Source organism: Mesoplodon bidens (genome assembly GCF_964165515.1).
Source record: "Mesoplodon bidens genome assembly, chromosome: 7".
Taxonomy (NCBI): Eukaryota; Metazoa; Chordata; class Mammalia; order Artiodactyla; family Ziphiidae; genus Mesoplodon; species Mesoplodon bidens.
In genome coordinates, this window is record NC_138164.1 from 43667197 (window position 1) to 43686982 (window position 19786).

Consider the following 19786-nt stretch of genomic DNA (forward strand, 5'->3'; position numbering starts at 1 on the left):
CAAGGACCAACCTTGGGGAACTTCCCAGGATAAATACCCTGTTTAGAGGGAATAGGGCTTTCAAGAAGCCAAGCTTGCTGCTGGGTGGAGCCCTGGGCTAGGACACAGAAGCCTGGGTTCAAGTCCATCGTCACACCTGTGGCCGAACGTTCCCCCTCAGTGCCCCCACCCTGGGAGGCTGCAGCCTCATATGAGCTGTGTGGCCTTGGACAAGTCATGTCACCTCTCTGGGCCTCGATGCCTCACCTGCCAAGGGAGGATGGTGAGCTAATTAGTACTGGCCTGTGGTAAGGGTCCAGTAAATAGCAGCTGTGACTTTTACATGCAGTAACTTCTTCCTGAGCCTTTCTTTTGAGTGTAAACTTTTTTCTTTTATAGATCACAAGGACCACATGGATGGATCATTTCTAGACTTAAAGACCCTCGGGATGGAAAAAAATGTTCGGAAAATATTGGATGTAAAACCTGACTTGCCAACTTTTTCAAGAGTAGAGATCGGAACGGTAACCAAAGAAACTTTGTCTCTGCTTTGACTGACACGTGGGGAGGGTGGGCATGAGGACAGACACGAGCCGTGTGCCCTGGCACCACTGTATACATCATTGGTTCGAGGCCAGGTCCTCCCTGATGGGCTGGCACCTGTATGGACTGGTCGGTGCCTGGCCGTACCAGCGATCCAATGTTTGAATAGAAAGGCTGCTTCCCATCATGTACAGCATGATATAGCATTGCACTGATGCTGGCCAGGTCAATCTCTGGGCCCTCCTTTTCACTTCACATGTTATATTCTGCAGAAAATATCCAACAAGCTAATGTACAACATTATGTCATGAGCTTGCCTAACATTTGCTTTTTGCTATAAACTGAAAAACATGAACACATAAAGGGCAGCAGAAGGGAGCCATGATGATTAAGAAGACACAAGTTCTAGAATCAGAGACCTGTGTCCTAATCCCAGCTCTGCAAGCTCTGTGACCTTGGGCAGGCTCCTAACCTTTCTGGGACTTCATTTCCCAGCTGTAAAATGATGATGGAAAAATTAAAGGAGATCATCATGTAAAGTGATTATCCCAGTGCCTAGCTCATAGCGAGCACTTTAATAGATGATAGTTATTATTGTCAAACAGTATTTAAAGAGTATTATCCAAGAAAACCTTCCTTTCTTAGGGAGCATAGTTTGTGTTTTCCAGGATTTTCAGAAGTAATTTGATTGTTAGGTTGAAGGTGCCGTGTATCCTAAATGGATGTTTGATCAGGTGTTTGACTGACACATGACAATGGACAGCTCAGGTCAGCGTGGCTTGCTGCGGCAGCTAGTCTAAACCAGCTTTTGGAAAACATAATAAAGCCATCCTATCTGTACCAGCATTTTCTCCTACAATTTTTCTAGACATTTGCTCACACGTCTAGAGATGTGAGTCTTCAGAAACGTGTTGGTCTTCCTGGTAAAATCGAATCTTCCTTCTCTGAGGTTGGGAGTAGAGGGACCGTCTCCAGGTGGGGAGCTCAGCTGGATCTCACGTCCTGATGGTCCTGCTTCCAAGATTGACCTTCCCCTTGGCAACAAGCCCTCATCCCACCACTGACACCACAGAGCAGGAAACCTCCCAACTCTCAATCCTCCAAGGTTGGCAGTAATTAAAGGAAAGAGCAGGAGGAAGAATAGCTGACATCTGTGAACTGCTTACTGTGTGCCAGGCGTTGAGCTCAGCCGGCTCCATGCCTTATGTCATTTAACCATCGTAGCAGCCTTGTGTCATAGTTACTATTATTGTCCCCATTTAACAGATAAGAAAAAGTAAGGCTTCAGGAGGTCAAGTACCTCACCCAAGGTCACAGAATAATGATTGAAGACACACCAGGGGTGTGTCCCTGGTGGTGTGTCTGCGAGCCTGCAGAGACCGGGTGGGGACTGTGTGCTTGGATCCTGTAGCCCAGGCTCTTCCTTAGTGACCCTTCCCTCAGGAAAAGAGGGGGCGTCTGGAGAGGTACAGAGGATGCAGCTCAGGGTAGCTGAAGACACTGAACAGCATCTCAGGTTCTTTTTGCAGCAGATCTGCCCGGTTTATTGTCATCTTCAGATACCCTCTTTTATTCTCATCTCCATAGGTACATAGACAAATATGTATACTCTTATCTATCACAGTCACTTTGGGGGCATTTATATTTTTGTAGTTGTTTTGTTTTTAATCTCAGAGGGTTTCAGGGTAGTGCCAACAAATGCTAGGGCTAAGAGAGGCTCATGGCAAGCATTAAAAGCCAATTTATTTTTTAAGGAGGCTTGTTATGGTTATTTGTAGTCGTTCAGATCAGGTCCCCTATTCAGTCTGGTGGCCTTTCCATGCAGTCAGTTGGGCTTCCAGCAGCCAGCTGGCTGGTTGGGGTCTTAGGGAGATGCAGCTGCAAACACTATCTGCATTGTCTCTGGAAAGGGTCTGAAGGGATGCCCACCCACCAGGTTCCAGAGCTAGGAGAAGGTTGGGCCGAATTTTGTGAGGGTATGGTTTCTGCTGCACAGAAATGAGATTCCTTTAGTAAAAAGGAGGGAGGCCATTTTCCACTTAACCTTCATTCGTTCATTCAACAAACATGACCACTATGCACCACTCGGTGACAGGTGCCATGCTGGGCACAAGGAGGGAGATAGTGAGCAAAAGCCACATGGTCTCCATTTTTCTGGAGCTTGTCTTCTCAACATCAGCGGTACTGATTTTTTGAGCCAGGTAACTCTTTGTTTGGGAGACTGCCCTATGCATCATGGGGTGATTAGCAGCATCCTTGTCCTCTACCCACTAGACGCCAGCAGCAATTATGACAACCACAAATGTGTCCAGGCATTGCTAAATGTCCTGGAGGGGGTAGGGTGGCCAGAGTCACCCCCGGTTGAGAACCACTGGCCTAAAGGGAAGACAGACGAGACAGTGGCCAAAGAACGGCACAAGTGATGCATCATTTCAAAGGCAGTTGTGCTCTGAAGGGGTAGGAGCACAGTCATAAAGAAAGCAGTTCACAGAGTCAGAGTGGATTTAAAACCAACTCTCTTGGCATGGACATATATACACACACACGCTACCAAAGGTAAAATAGATAGCTAGTGGGAAGCAGCTGCATCGCACAGGGAGAGCAGGTCGTTGCTGTGTGTCTACCTAGAGGGGTGGGATAGGGAGGGTGGGAGGGAGATGCAAGAGGCAGGGGATATGGTGATATATGGATACGTATAGCTGATTCACTTTTTGATACAGCAGAAACTAACACACCATTGTAATGCAATTATACTCCAATAAAGATGTTAAAAAAATTAACTCTCTCAAATTATTCTTTAGTAACTTTCCAGTTCTTCCATTATTCTTTGGGTTATTATTCTGGATGTAGAAAATCATAATGGAATGCCAAGAGAGTTTTTCTTCTTTTTTTTAATTTCAGCCTCAAAATGGCCTTTCCAGCCCAGGGTCCATCATGGTCTCTGAGAAGTCAGGGAAAATGGATGTGGCTGACGCTTTAGATCTCAGTGAAAACCTGGTAGGTATACCCAGCATCAGTCCCCTCCTGTCCAAACCTGTGTGCCCTGCAGATAGTTTAAACATCAACTCCACATACATGTTTAGTTGTTACAGTAGCTCCACGAGACCCATCTCCTTTCCCAGCATGGGCTGGAAATTGCAGAGCCCAATTCCTTGGAAGACTGGGTAGTAAGAATGAATGTTTATGTCTGTTGTCATTCCCCCTCCCCCACCCCAATTCTCAAAAAGGCATAGTGTAAATGGATGCGGGGGAAAATGAAAGTCGTACTAAAAACCCCAAATGCACTCATTTGCAAAGCATGTGTTTCTTCTCTGCAACTGCAGAAAATGAATGAAACAGAGTTAGATGTTTGCCTCCTCAAAGTGGCCACCAGCGGTCTTGGGCCAGGCCTCTTACCTGAGAAATGCTTTCTCGTAGTACATGGATATGAGCAAAACCCTCGGGACTTTGATGAACATCAAAGATATGTCAGGTCACGTGTCCATGAAACACCTCTCCCGAAAAGAGAGGGAGAGAGTCTACCAGCTTCGACAAAGAGACCTGTACCTGGTGTTTGATAAGATCACCCTACTCAAGAACCAGCTGCAGAGAAAAGAAGAGCTTTTGAGACGATACAAGGAGGACATTGAACAGCTCAAGTATGGCCCGTGTCCCCGGCAAAAGGCCCAGGCCTCCATTCTCCAGGCTAAACCTCGGTGCAGCTGCAGACCCGTAGGGACCAGGACAAGAGGACAGAGGCCTGGGTGTGGAGTGGGGAGGCGGGATGGTGACTCAGGGCCTGATGGACCCAAGTCTCTGGGCAAGAAAGCAGCAGTTAAAGTACCCTACTGTTAAGGAATAAGGTGCACCTTTTATAAATGTGTCTGATGTTTCACCATGTGTGTGCTTTTCGTAATTCCACCCTATTTTCAGTGGTATCCGTTCCCCCACCCTCTCTGGGAAATTGGGAGGGGCTGGTAGCATAACCGTTGCCCCCTTCGTGCTGCACGTCCACAGCCAATGGGCTATTTATTCTGCCCTCTAGTCCCCACATCTTCAGCCTTCCCCCCACTTGTAAGGAAACCGCGAAGCCAGGCATATATGGAAGTGTTCTGAGGATCTCCCAGGTCGGTAGCATTGGTGGTGAGTGAGAAAGCTGAGGAGAAAAGAGACTTTGTCTCTCCTGTGTGCTCAGGCAGAGCAAAGTGTCGGTTCAGATGTACCAGTCACAGGTGGCAAAGCTGAAGGACGACATCTCCAAAGAGGCCGAAGAAAAGGCGCTGCTGAAGGAGGCCCTGGCGCACATGGAAGAGAGGCTGCACCAGGAGAAGAGGGTCACCAGGGCGATCAGGCAGCAGAAGGTGAGAGGTCCCTCCTCCGAGCAGAGCCTCTGAGGCTGCCCCTCAGCTCCCTTTAGAAACAGCCAACTGAGGCCCCAGTGGGATCCAGGCAGCAAAGAATGCATTCACTCTTTGCAAAGGAAGGTGGCAGAATAGCTTTAGCATTAGGCAGACTTAGGTTTAGACTCTTGTTCTGCCATTTACTGTGTGACTTCAGGCAGCATTTTTTTTTAACATCTTTATTGGAGTATAATTGCTTTACAGTGTTGTGTTCATTTCTGCTGTGTAACAAAGTGAATCAGCTATATGCATACGTATATCCTCAGATCCCTCGCTCTTGTGTCTCCCTCCCACCCTCCTTATCCCACCCATCTAGGTGGTCACCAGGCACTGAGCTGATCTCCCTGTGCTATGCAGCTGCTTCCCACTAGCTATCTATTTTATGTTTCGTAGTGTATATATGTCAATGCCACTCTCTCACTTCGTCTCAGCTTACCCTTCCCCCTCCCCATGTCCTCAAGTCCATTCTCTACCTCTGTGTCTTTATTCCTGGCTGCCCCTAGGTTCATCAGAACCTTGTTTTTTTTTTTTTTTTAGATTCCATATATATGTGTTAGATTAACCTCTCTGAGACTCATAGTCTAGCTTGCCTCTATTTTTTTAAACTTTCTTTTTCTTTAATTTAATTTTTATTTTATATTGGAGTATAGTTGATTTGCAGAGTTGTGTTAGTTTCAGGTGTATAGCAAAGTGATTCAGTTATACATACACATATATCTATTCTTTTTCAGATTCTTTTCCCATATAAGTTATTACAGAATATTGAGTAGAGTTCCCTGTGCTATACAGTAAGTCCTTGTTGATTACATATTTTATGTATAATAGTGTGCATATGTTAATCCCAAACTCCTAATTTGTCCCTCCCCAACACATTTCCACTTTGGTAACCATAAGTTTGTTTTCAAAGTCTGTGAGTCTGTTTCTGTTTTGTAAATAAGCACATTTGTATCATTTTGTTTAGATTCCATATATAAGTGATATCAAATGATATTTGTCTTTGTCTGACTTACTTCACATAGTATGATAGTCTCTAGGTCCATCCATGTTGCTGCAAATGGCATTACTTCATTCTTTTTTATGGCAGAGTAGTATTCCACTGTATATTTGTACCACATCTTCTTTATCCACTCCTCCATCGACATTTAGGCTGCTTCCATGTCCTGGCTGTTGTGAACAGTGCTTTCTGAGACTCATAGTCTAGCTCGTCTGTATTTTTTTAACTTTTGATAATTCGTGTATTTTATTTTGTTCTTTCTATCCAGATAACTATTTTTTCCACCAGTTTTATTGAGACATAATTGACACATAGCACTGTACTGAGTTTAAGGGTGTCCAGCGTCATGATCTGACTTCCCTGCCTCCTGCAATGATGACCACAATCAGTTGAGTGAACAGCCCGAGTGTTTTCAAAGGCGGCGATTCTGACTGTCATTGTTCTGCCAGGTGCCAGGGATACACCGAGGAATAAGCTCTCTGAGAATAAAGATCTGGGTTTGCTCTTCTGAGTAGCCAGAATAGTACTCCAGTCTTTCTGACTTGGGGCTGTGTATTTGTACACGCATGCTTGCGTGTATGTGTGTACATGTGAGTATGTGCTGTGTGTTGGCATGTGTGTGTATTTGTATGTGTGTGTTTGTTGCCTGCATGAGCTCTAAGGAGGCCAAGGTCATAGAAGGGTGCCCTTCTGCTCAACCAGGAGGTGATGGTCAGATAGTTCCTTGCAGAAGCTTGCCCCCCATCCTGCGAACCTTCCAGGCAATAGGTTTCCAGACAGCAGGCTCTCTGGCTTAGAGCCCCAGAAATGAAAAGTGGCTGTCCTGCTCTGAGGGAGCCTGGATGAAGTGTTTCCAGTGCTCACTGCTGTGAATTAAACATCACAGACCTTAGTCTGCATATGTCATGGGGCTGCCTCAGGCAGAGGACAGTTTCCTTTCACACCAAGCAATGCCAGGGAGAGCTGGGCCAGTGACAGAGTTGTGACTTTCCCTTTGATGTGCCCTCTGCAGAGCTCACCCCTCCCCGAAGTGCCCCCCCCGCCCCCAGGGCTTGGCAGACTAGGCCCCAAAGCAGAGACACCAGACCACAGAATGGGACAGCGAAGGGCCCAAAAAAGGCCATTGTCATGTACTGAAAGCCTGAGGATTTACATAATCAGGCTTCACATGCTTTATTCCTGGGCTGCCTCATTCACACGCATGGCAAGGGACATGCCTGCCTGTTTGGCGCTAGACATCCCTCAGCCGAGAAGGGTCTGAAATGGCCAAGTTGAACCTGTGTCAGGGTCCCCAGAAGAGCTACAGCTAGTAGCTTTCAAATTCGTGGAATTCACAACTGGGGGAAAGACTTACCAAGAGGCAGGCACCTGCTCCACACCGCACATGCTTCATCTCTCCCATCAACCCGCAAGGGATGCTGGCAAGTGTCGTCCCCTTAGAGAGAGGGGAAAGCTGATTTGACAGAGGGTACCCTTCCCTGGCTACTAAGTGGCAGAAACAGGATTTCCTCCCCACCTGCTGCCCTCCCCCGCCCAGGTTCACTTTTCCACACCCCTTCCTTCTGTGTCTCCCTTACCAGGGTGGCCCCCTTGGATACATCGCACCATTGCTCCTGGGGGTTTCACTCCAGGACTCAGGTTTGCATTTCAGGCTTGTTGTTAATATGTTGTCAGAAATCCCTGTTTGTCAGGAAGAAAACAATATTACATTTTATGTTTTGCTGGATCCTAAAGGGCACTTGTATACATCTGTCTTGGCATCCGTTCCTTCCAGGGAGTAGATCTTCGTTGTCTTTAAGCAGAAATGAACAGAAAGTAGAATTCCTCTTTTCTAAGTTTTACACTTAGTATTTTCACAAGGAGCCTTAGTTTTTTAGCCTCCTGTATAAAACTTTGAAACTCTTCACCCGTTCACAGAGGTGGCAAGGTTGAAGCACTGAGATGAAATGACACATCTTAAGCTTCAGAATTGCCCCCCCCCAAAAAAATGGAGTTTGTAGTTTTAATGTTTGACCATCTCTTCACCAAGCAGACCTTTCAAGAATCAAAAGTCCTATTTCCACACTAATATCTCTGGCTGTGAAAATGAGACTTGGTATAAGATGCTGGGCCTTCACAGCGAACTGGGCCTGTGGCTCTGTCCATGTGGCAGAGGGACGGGAACCGCGGCCCAGGCCGTGCTCACTCGAATCCACTTCCCACATCACTCGAGAAGCCGGCAGTGTCTCTCAGAGTTCAGAGGCCAGATTTGGAGTCAAACAAATAGGGGTCAAGCCCCACCGCTGCCCCGAATGACCCTGAGTAAGTGGCTTGACCTCTGTATCACAGGTTCCTCAACAAAAGCAACCAAAACTGTTAGCAAGGGGCCTACTGCGTGGGGCAGCGGGAGGGTTAAATGGCAAAATGCCTGCAGTGCCTGGCACATCACAAGCCCCGTTTCTAAGGGGGAAGAATAGGCAGCTCATGGATGGGTGGGGACTCCTCTAATTCTTTCAGGGAGCTTCCAGCCAGCCGACGCCTTCCCCGGTCCTCCCAAAGCCGCCAGCTCTTATGAGACGCGCTCTTCTCTTTGGTGAATACGACTAGGGCCACGGCCAAGAAAGGACCCAGATACTTTTTGTGAATGGGCTAAGGCTGGGATTTTCAAGAGGGAATTTTTAAATGCACAGAAGTTGCCACTTGGGAAGCACGCAAGCCCTTTCTTAGGGCTTGAAGTGTAAGAAAGGCTGAAGGGCACCGGCTGCTTCTGGCAGGAGAAGCCGCTCAGCTCTCCTGCCAATCAAATTTCCAGCCAATCAAGTCCTGGCTAGCGGCGTGACCACTGCTTTGCCTTGTGGTCTCAGCCAGGAAAACCCCCTAACCTTCCCTCTGCTTAATTAGCTCAGATCCCTCTTCTTTAAGATGAGAATAAAAATGGCACCTAGCTCGTAGCCTTCCCAATGGGAGCTTGTATACAAAAGCCTTAGCACATAGGACCACAAAGCATTCACCCTCTCCTACCATCGTCATTATCCTCACTATTCTCTTTAACTCACTATCTTCCAAGATTTCCTTGGGCCCAGGTATTCTCAAGATTCTGGCTTCCTCCGTGCCACTTGTGTGTTTTGTTTGTTTGTTACTTTGTTTGTTTTTGCGGTACGCAGGGCTCTCACTGTTGTGGCCTCTCCCGTTGCGGAGCACAGGCTCCGGAAGCGCAGGCTCAGCGGCCATGGCTCACGGGCCAGCTGCTCAGCGGCATGTGGGATCCTCCTGGACCGGGACACGAACCCGTGTCCCCTGCATCGGCAAGTCGACTCTCAACCACTGCGCCACCAGGGAAGCCCCACAATTGGTAGATGTTGTGTAGGAGGGGCGTGGGATTGGAGGGGCTTCGGGTGGTGCTCTTCCGCCCACAATGATGAAGTAGAACCATGTGGCCAGGCCTATGCAGCATACGGATAGAAGAAGGCTAAAGAAAAAGACCCTCCCGCACCCCCTTCATCACATCCCAGTGAGTTCAGTAAAGTTCAGGAAAAGCAGGTGCACAGGGGCCAGGCTCTGCCCTCAGTGCCCAGCTGCCCACTGATGGAACTTAATCCAGGAAGGAATTTTGCAGCAATGTTCAAACTGGGGTTCCCTGGAGCCTTTGGGTGCCATGGAAGGGTGTGACTCTCAAAGCACACACACCTTTCTCCCGCCAGAGAAGCTCTCCATTATATTATACCCCAAGTTCCTCATGGGATTTTGCTTGGATAAACGGTTCTGCAAAAAAAAAGGCGGGGGATGGGGTGGGAGAGAAGAAGGCTGTTGGTTTAAAACTAACCCCTGCTCTATAATATCTGGGCATTTGGATAGTGATTGTCTCAACGGAGTTTGTGATAAATACCGAGTGGCCGCAGGCTCGAGGCTTCTCCACGGAAAATGCCTGGAGGGTAACTGTCAGGTCAATACGGGCCCATCAGCCTTCACGGACAGTCCTCTGAGGGTAGAGTCAGCATCCTTCTGGGAGAATGGAAGAGTCTCGTAAGCACCTATGCCCTGTCCCAAAAGACAGCCTTATTTCCTCCCTGAGTTGTGTGACTACCCGGTAGGGTTGCCAGATTGAGGGGAAAACAAACAAACCAAAAACACGATGCCCAGTTAAATTTTAATTTCAGATAAACAACAAAAGCTATTCGGTATAAATGTCCTAAATATTACACGGGGCATATTCACACTCACAAATTTGTTGGCTTCATTCTGAAATTCAGATTTAACTGGGCATCCTGTATTTTATCTGGCAACCCCTCCAACATTTACTGAGCACCAACTAGACACCAAGCAGGGAGGTTCTGAACCAGGTGTCGCAAGATGGCAGCCCACAGATATATTCCATTTGGCTCATGGGAGTTTTTTTTAAGTTACATTTCAAAATAGGGCAGTTTCCTGGAATACTCTGGATTTCCATCTTCTCTGGGAAACTTGGAAGATCTGGCGACCCTAGGCCCACAGACCCACAAGCCACCATCACAAGCTTCCATCTTCCAGGCCCCTTAGAAAGGCGCTGGGCTCGTGTGTTTGCTGCTGTCCACCACCACCCCAGCTCACTTCACCCACTTCTTTTACTTTCCTGGCCGCTGTAGGAATCAGGTTGGCGACCCCAGTGGATGCTCAGGGCTCTAGGAGAACGTCTCCTTCCTGACACCACTGCACATTCACCTGCGGAGTGTCAGTCTGCAAGGGAGAGCCCAGTTCCCTCTGACTTTTGTGTCTCCAGTGCCTAGGGGATGCTCTTTCTTTGATGAGCTGCCCCTGAGGTGCAGGGTCTTGAGCAGATCAGGGTCAGCAATAGTCATCAAACCCCAGGGGAGCGGCAAGCTCCAGGTTTTCAGTGATGCTGGCTTCCCAACAGGCCCCTGTAGTCCCTGCCCGGGAGGTTAGCCACTGGGGCTTTCAACATTTCCACTGGGTGGAAAGCCACTGGACATCTACAGCCTCTTCCACTGATCTAGGAGGCTCTGCTTCCAGCTAAAGCAGATCTGTCCTCCAAGAAGAATGCAGTATCCTTCATAGCCTTCTTGGTTGACCACCTCCTTCTCTGCTGGAATCTGGAACAGAGATTCCCTAAAAGGTGCAGCAGGACAGTGTAGCGTTACCCCAAAGCCACACCCCCTTCTGCAGACCTCTATCCTCACCTCCTCACCTAGGAAGGCTCAACATTCCATCCAAATGGGTAGCATCTGAAAGTTGAGAAAAATCCATTTTTCTCTGATGCAAAAGGCAAATAAGAACATAAGCTAAATTTTGTCAATATTCTTTCTGTGTTAAAGAGACGAATGTTTGGAGAGCTGATGAAGAACTCAAAGATGCAGAACTCACATTTCCAGGTGAGCCAGAAGAGAGAAGAGAGAAAACCCTAGGACGTCAGCAGGAAGCCCAGTGGACAGTTATCCCACATCTATTATGTACTGAGCCTTTGGCATGTGCTGGGCACAGAGCCAAACACTTGACGTGCAGTATCTCTTTTAAGCTTCACAACAACCCTATGGGGTGGGTGTTGTTATTATACCCAATTTACAGATGAGGTGTCTGAGGCTCAGAGACTTTCTTTGTCCAGAGCCACACAGCTCAGTAGGAGAGCTGGGAATCAGTGCAGATCTGACACCCAGGGGAGTGCTAGCTTTTCCTCCTTTAGGTTATAAACCTCCAGGTAATAAACCTGATACATTTCCAGTGGCATTTCTCTTAAATTTCAAGGAAGCATCCTCTAGAATTCTCTTCAAAGTTGAGAATTAAGACTATGAAATCTTGAACATGTTGAAACATTGCCATTGACAAATCAGCCCTGGAACTGGAATTAAGCCAGTCCACGTTCCCACTTTGCAGACAGTAGAGGCGAGCTCTCAGGAAGCTAGAAAGCCAAACACATTTTGGTTGAATATGAGAGAGGAGACATTCAAGTTTGATAAAAGGCCACAGTCATGCTGAGGCAACCAAATTATCATGGGAAGAAACGAAGATATTCTAGGTGAGGGATATATTTGAAAAATAGAAGCTTCTCAACCAGCATCCTTGTGCTAAGACCAGAAGGTGGTTACTCCCCAGAGCAGGATGTTAAGAGGATAGAGAGCATCCTGAGGGCCCCACTTGATCTGAGACGTTTGCCACCCTGCAAAGTGGAAACGACTGGAAGTTTGTTACTTATTCACTCACATATATGACTGAGCTGGGAGGAGGCAGAAACTGCCCTACATCTAGGTTTTGTCTGAGGACCACCTGCGGATGTGAAATGGCAGAGGAGATATTGGGATGGGCCCCAGATGTTGTGGGAACATTGTGCTTCTCTGAGATGTGAGACACCCTGGAACTTCACGCTGCCTCTGGCTTTAACAGAAGCGGGGCAGATGGTGCTTCGGCTAAGAGCAAAGAGCCAGCTTCCCATTCTCCCTGCCCTCCAGCCTGAGCTTAGAAGTTTGGTGTCTAGGATCTCCTCAGTACAGAAAGGTTTCCTCCAGGTTCCTTGCCAAGTGTAACTTGGGCGACTCCTTCCCCAAGAGTGGGCCTTGGGCTTCCTGGTGGCGCAGTGGTTGAGAGTCCGCCTGCCGATGCAGGGGACACGGGTTCATGCCCCGGTCTGGGAAGATCCCACATGCCGCGGAGCGGCTGGGCCTGTGAGCCATGGCCGCTGAGCCTGCGCGTCCGGAGCCTGTGCTCCGCAACTGGAGAGGCCACAACACTGAGAGGCCCGTGTACCGCAAAAAAAAAAGGGGGGGTGGAGGGGGCTTTTTTAAGGATATAGGGGTGAGTGCCTCATAAAAACTGGGAGCTGAAAGAGAGCCTGGCCTCGAAATAGAACTGGTAAGCCATCAGATCTCAGGCATCATCTCTTTTACACACACACAAGCATGCGCACATGCACACACAGGCCGTATCTCCTCTCTGTGTCTCTGTGTGGCTCCCCTGATCTCTGCTCTCTCCAGTCATGTGACAGGAAGGAATGACCTCATGGTCCCCCAGTTCAAAGGACCAGCCCAGGAAGCAAGTAGCATCTTAGAACCCATAACCCAAATCCTGGGAGTGACCATCTTAAAAGCCCAGCCCGTGCCAAGTGCCCGATCAGCTATGACCAGGGACAGAGTCACACACATGGCTGCCTGGATCCAGGAGTAGTGCTCAGAAAAGGGTTAGACAGGCCCCCTAGAGTATGCTGCATTTTACCCTCCTAAGACATCAGAGACATAAGGCATTCAGTTCAGTAACAGCTTTTCGAGAGAAAGTCCATCCCAATGAAATTGCCTATAATCAGAAACTGCTGGTTCAAAAAAAGATGCAAATGTCAGAAGAAAACGTTATCTGTGTATCTGGAAGAGTGTACACCAAAATGTGAATTAGGTTACCTGTGGGTAGTGTGATAATGGTGGATCATTTTACCTTCGTTTTGCTCACGTCTATGTGTGTATATAAATATTTTTTACAACAAAGATTTTATTTTGAGTAAAAAAAAATGCCATTTGAGAAATATTTGGGGATCTCCCTACAATTATAGAGTCTGGGCATTTGTTGCTCTTGCTTGTTGTAGGTTGGAGCCAGAAAAGGCACTCCTAAGATGGACCAAGGAAGGGAGATGCTGAAGAGAGAAATGTCCAGCAAATCCAGCCAGAGCCTTCTGTTTTCTAAACCTGGTGGAAGGAACTAGAAACGTCGCCCCGCTGGGCCTCGCATGATCCTCCGTGAGTCAGTGTAACTCTTCTGCGTCAAACTACTAAGATGCTTTTTTAGGACATTAAAGGTTGCTACCCTAGTGTGTTGCTTCCTAGACTGGTATTTTGCACAATACTGGATTTTGGAGTGTGTGAGGAGAGGGGTTCTTTTCACAGATATTATGAATGTAAACATACGCAGGCGTATGAAGAATAAGTTTGAAATTCAGACTCCTAGGCCTGGTAGATGCAATTATGTGTTTGAGTAGTGACAAACCCAAATGTCACACCTCCAAGGAGCTCTGAGAAGCCCGCAGTTGAGAAAACCCAGGGCGTGTACTGGGGCCACAGGACAGAATGGTAACCTCAGGGCTGTTGGGGCCATGGTATAGTGCATTTATATCTGAATTGATTATAATAAATGTGAACAGCAACCAGTTTTATCGCTTCCATAACAGAGAGTCATGTTTATATGGCGCTCTGTGGTGTTCAAAACACTTCTCGTCTAATCCTCTCTCAAGCCCTGGGAGGTAAATAGCATTATATTCCCCATTTTACAAATGAGGAAGCTGAGGCCGAGAGAGGTTAAATGGCCTGTCTAAAGTCACACAGCTAGTAAATTCAAGAATTGGGTCTGGAACCCAGGTTTCTAACTCCATCTCACGCTGCCCATTCTGCCGCACCAAGACAGCCCAGTAGGTCAAGTCCCAGGCCATCAGGACAGACCAAGTACCCAGTCATCAAAGAACACACACTGCCCAGGTGGACACACCCCTTTCCCGTGGTGTTTGAAGAGACCCTCATTGTTGCCTTCTCTCCAGCCATCTGTTCTCTCCCTGCCTTTCTTGTACAGCCAGAGACCACCAAACGAAACAGGAGGAAGAGCCAGAAGCCATGAATATCATTTATTTTTTATTTTTAAAAAGCCACAATAAAAGTATTTTGATATTTTAAAACCAAATGCATTCTTTATACTGATTAAAACTAGAAGGAAATGGGAAAAATGATTTGCATGGTCTTCCACTAAAGGTACTTCTTACACAGTGAGAAGGGTGAGCATCACCTGACCTTAAAAATAATCTTGAAAATCCCAGCAGTTTTCCATAAAGAACATATTACTTATACTGTACCATATCCCCCAAATCCAAAACAGCAATCTCCAGCACCAGAAAAGATCACTTGGTCAGGCAGTAGTTAAGTAGCTGGCTCATGTTTGGAAGCCAAATTGTGTGGGGAAAAAACTACTTTGGTTGAATACAAATATTTGAATTTGCATAAGTTAAATGTAATGCCTATGTGACTCCACTGTATTTGAGGTCTTTCAAAGGACGTGTTAATCTTTATCGTATCAACATTGCAACCCACAATGGCAATGTCCTTTCTTCACTCCTTGAACTAGATGGTTCTTTAGGTGTCTCCTCAGCCACACACCCCTTTCTCTGAGAATGCACATTCCCCAACCAGGTTTACCCTACCTCCTGCTGCTCTCTTGGCCGCACCTGACTGGCTGATCAGTAGATAGTCTACCCAAGCCAGACCAATCAGGTTTCTCTTCTAACCCAAGCTGGGCCAATCAGCACCTGTGCCCTTGATATTTGGAAGTGGGACATGGAGTTACCACACAGGTCATTAATGGCCCGGAGCTGAAAGTCTTGATGCAGTTCCCAGCTGGGGTGGCCATTTCTCCCACTGTGTTTGGAGAAACAAAGCCAGTCTTAGAAAGACATGGCCAGGATAGATAAGCAACAGGTAGAGACAGGAAACCAAGACCCAGGGAATTCCCTGGCCGTCCACCCTGCGCTTTCACTGCCAAGGGCCCGGACTCAATCCCTGATCAGGGAGCTAGGATCCCATAAGCCACACTGTGTGGCAAAAAAAAAAAAAGAAGAAGAAGAAACCAAGACGACCCCCAGAGAGACAGTGCAGCAGACACTACAAGCCCCTTAGTCATTGCCTCCCTCTACTGTATAAGCAGCCCGCGAAATGCCCTCATTTCCCAGCCTCCCTTGCAGCTAGACCTGGCTGTGTTGTTCAGTTCTGGCCAGTGACATGCAGGTGAAGGCCCTGGGCAGGGCTTCCCTTCTGGAATTAAAGGCAAGGCTTTGCTAGGAGAAAGTTTTTCTCTTTGTCCCTTTGCCTTGTCTCCTTTTCCTCTCCTGCAGCTCGGACTTGGAGCTGGAGCAGCCATGTTGGGGATCACAAGGTAACAAGCAAGAGACCAAAGCCCACCTCACAGGACAGTGGAGTGGAAAGACATGAAAAGCCTGGGTGGGAGCCTAGTGGCATCACTGTGCTCTGCACTGTACCTGAACTGCTTACCTCTGTACATCCTGTTGTATAAATAAATCAATCCTATCAGTTTCAGCCACTGTGGTCAGATGTACCTGTTTGTGCTGTGGAGCAAATCACTCAAAAGTTAGTGACTTAAAATGGCAACTATTAGTTCTCCTGATTCCAGGCGTCAAGCTGGCCACTTGTACTGGTCTGGTGGGTTTGGCTGGGGCTCGTTTAGGGTGGCTTCGTGTACATGCCTGCCTGGTCATTGCCAGGCAAGCTGGGTTAGGACAGTGGTTCTCACCTGGGGGCGATTTTGCCACCCAGGGGGCATTGGGCAATGTCTGGACACACTTTGGTTGTTAAACTGGGGTGGGGGTGATCCTATCATCTCGCGGTAGAGGCCAGGGATGCTGCTAAACATCCTGCAGTGCACAGAACAGCTGCCCACAACCAAGACTTATTTGATCCAATATGTCAATAGTACCGAGAATGAGAAACCCTGGTCTAGAAAGGCCTCAGCTGGGACGTCTGATTCTGCCTGGTGTGGTCCCTCATCACCCAGCAGGCCAGACCAGGCCACGTGTGGTGGGTACAGGTTTCCAAGAGCAGCAGGAGAGAGAAAGCCCCAAAGCACACTTTTCAAGTCTCCACCTGCCATGTGTTTGCCAACATCTCATCAGACAAAGCAAGCCACATGGCTAGAGTTCATTTGGGAGGGGCTCCAAATTTTTACCATCTACCCACATCCAGGTTTCTATTATTTAAAGCTGAAGGCAGCACGCGCCCAGAGCGTTAACGGGCGGGGGCGGGGGTGTGGAGTTGGGAGGTCAACTGGGCCTCCTGGTAGCCTCCCTGAGTTCAACCAATCCAGTGAGGAGAAGCCGTGGGCGGGGCGAGCTCCACTGCCAGAGCGGCGTGAAAAATTTCCCAAGGCAGAGCAAAAACCTTTCCTGAGCGACTGAGCATGCCCAGTGGTGAAAGGTCCAGCCCAACTTTCACCACATCCCAGACTCCAGAGGGACTTTTCTGAAACCCAGAGAATTGACCATGTCCTCAAACAGCTTAAAAACCTTCCAGGGCTCCCCCATGCCTCCTCAGGAAAAAAAGATCACACTTCAGTGGGTTTTTTATGCTTCATCCTCAACCAATTTCTTCAGCCACGTCTCCCACTACTTTTGCAAGAACTCTTTTGCTCCACGGATGTTGAAAACTTGCAGCTACTCATACATACCACGTTCTCTGTGCACACAGGTTCACCTACCTGCGATTCTCTGCCCAGGCCCTCTCTACCAGGATATTGCATCTGTGCTTTCTAGGTCTATGAAGACAGTCATGCTTCATCCCTCTGGCATAGCTCTTGTTTTTTTTTTTTTTTTTTTTGCATCTTTGTTGAAGTGTAATTGCTTTACAATGGTGTGTCGGTTTCTGCTTTGTGGCAGGGTGAATCAGTTATGCATGTGCATGTGTTCCCATGTCTCTTCCCTCTTGCGTCTCCCTCCCTCCCGCCCTCCCTGTCCCACCCCTCTAGGTGGTCGTGGGGCGCCGAGCTGATCTCCTTGTGCTGTGCAGCTGCTTCCCACTAGCTATCTATTTTATGTTTGCTGGTGTATATGTGTCCATGGCATAGCTCTTCTTATTCTGTGTTGTGAATATACTCTATGTGCTCACATGTCTTATCTTCACTAGAATGTGAGCTACTTGAGGGCAGGGGTCTTGGCATATTTTATAACTGGATGGAACTCTAAGACCGACCAGGGTGCCTGGCACAGGATAGATACTCATTAATTGTTTATTGAATAAATGAATGGATTATGAGCTCCATGAAGGGAAAAAAAAAAAGCTGAAGGCATTCCTTCTGATGCAGAAAGTTGCCCTGATTCCTGATGACTTTCTGGTTCCTGGTTTCTTTCCTTGGAAAGGCCCATTCCAATGCCTGCCCTTGGGTTCCACTACGACTTTTTGTATCACTCAAGATTCTCTGGTTGCAACCAACAGAAATCTCCTGTGGCTAACTTAAACAGAAAAGGAGTTTACTGAAAGGAAATGCGGAAGGTTAGAGAAACAAAGGGCAAGCAAAGCGGAGGAGTCTGGACAGGCAGGAGCCATCTTTTCTTCCCCGTAGATGTCCCCTTTTTTCTTCAGCCGGTTTGAGTTTCTGTTATTTGCAACCAAAATGGCATTTACTAAGACGCTCTGCACAGCCCCAACTGGTAGCTCTGAGAAGCTACCAGCGACCTTTCTTTCCCCTGACGTTGTACCAAGGGACAGCAAGGTATCTGCAGTCCCCCCCCCAAGAACTCCCAATCTTCTGATCCCCCAAGAAGCTAAACCAAACAACTTCCTTCCACCCTTGCCAATGGGGGCCCATTTGGATTCGTGACTTTGCAGATAAGGTGCCCTTCTCCAGCAACTTGGCAGAGCCAGCAGTGCCTGCTGTTGTGGAAACCGGGGTCATGAAGTGTCTACGGAAGAAAACAGCTTCCCCTGGATCCGTGTTGCAAAGTGTGTTCCTGGTAAGTGGAGTGGTTTCCAATTTTTTAGGGTCTTAGGAATGAAAGCAATACACTAACGATGAGAGGAAACCCAAAATCTGCTAATGCATTTATTTTATTATTATTATTATTATTATTTTTAATTTATGGCTGCATTGGGTCTTCGTTGCTGCGCCCGGGCTTTCTCTAGTTGTGGCGAGCAGGGGTTACTCTTTGTTGTGTTGCGCGGGCTTCTCATTCCATGGCCTTCTCTTGTTGCGGAGCACAGGCTCTAGGCATGGAGGCTTCAGTAGTTGTGGCTCGCAGGCTCAAGAACGCAGGCTCAGTAGTTGTGGCGCACGGGCTTAGTTGCTCCGCGGCATGTGGGATCTTCCTGGACCAGGGCTCGAGCCTGTGTCCCCTGCATTGGCAGGCGGATTCTTAACCACTGCACCACCAGGGAAGCCCCTCATTTATTCTTAATGCTTCCCCCTGTTGAGGACAAACAGGAGGAAAAAAGAAAGGGCAGGGCTTCCTTGGTGGCGCAGTGGTTGAGAGTCCGCCTGCCAGTGCAGGGCACACGGGTTCGTGCTCTGGTCCGGGAGGATCCCACATGCCACCGAGTGGCTGGGCTCGTGAGCCATGGCTGCTGAGCCTGTGCGTCCAGAGCCTGTGCTCCGCAGCAGTAGAGGCCGCAACCGTGAGAGACCCACGTACCGAAAAGAAAAGAAAAAAAAAAAGGGGGGCAATAGCAAGGTTCCAAATGAGCTGAGAAATGACCTTCTAAAAGGGCTCTCAATCTGGCCTCTGGTAGATGTCTGTCGGGGTTTCTGCCCAGCCTAGACCTTCCTCAGGAGAGAAGACGTTTAGGGCTTATAGTGGGCTGACTGGTGGCCCCAAAGGTCTCAGGCTCTAATCCCTGGGACCTGAGAATGTTACCTTACAAGGTAAAGTTTTGCGGATATAAGGATTTTGAGTTGAGACTATCCTCGCCCTAAGTGCCATCTGTAAGTGTACTTATAAGTGAGAGACAGGAGGAGATTATATCCAAAGAAGAGGCGGAGGCAGTGACCACAGAGGCAGGACTAGAGTGCTGCGCCTACAAGTCAAGGGATGCCAGCAGCTTCTGTGGTTAGAGTCTTTTGAACTCCTTGGCTTTTCAGCTCCTAGGCTGTAAGATTTGAATCCGCAAATGCCCCAAGGAGAAAAGCTGCACCAAATGTCAAGCTTGCGTCTGTGTTTCCCTTCTCTCCAGAACTTGGCCCACATGTCTTGGTGTCTCTCTAACATTCAGATGCCAGCAAACAGATGTTTTCTTACTTTATCCAGGTTTTCTAAAATTTCTTTAGACTTCGCCTGATCTTATGTTATTATTGAACTACCATCTCAATTACCCGTAGGAAGAAAATTTACAATTTTTAGAGAAAATGGAACCCTGGTAAGTGTTGGTAGGAATGTAAACTGGCACAGCCACTGTGGAAAACA

At 47.9% G+C, this 19786-nt stretch overlaps 1 protein-coding gene across 1 annotated transcript in view; it reads right to left on the reverse strand.

The window, feature by feature from the left end:
• Positions 1-10841: 10841 nt before the first annotated feature.
• Positions 10842-19786, reverse strand: part of NELL1 (neural EGFL like 1) — a gene marked incomplete at both ends in the record, with an annotated part of 833612 nt that continues 824667 nt past the window's right edge. Inside the window, one exon of the mRNA XM_081240682.1 lies at positions 10842-10977. Within this exon, the coding sequence (XP_081096808.1) occupies positions 10842-10977 (136 nt within the window). The remainder of the gene's footprint in view (positions 10978-19786) is intronic.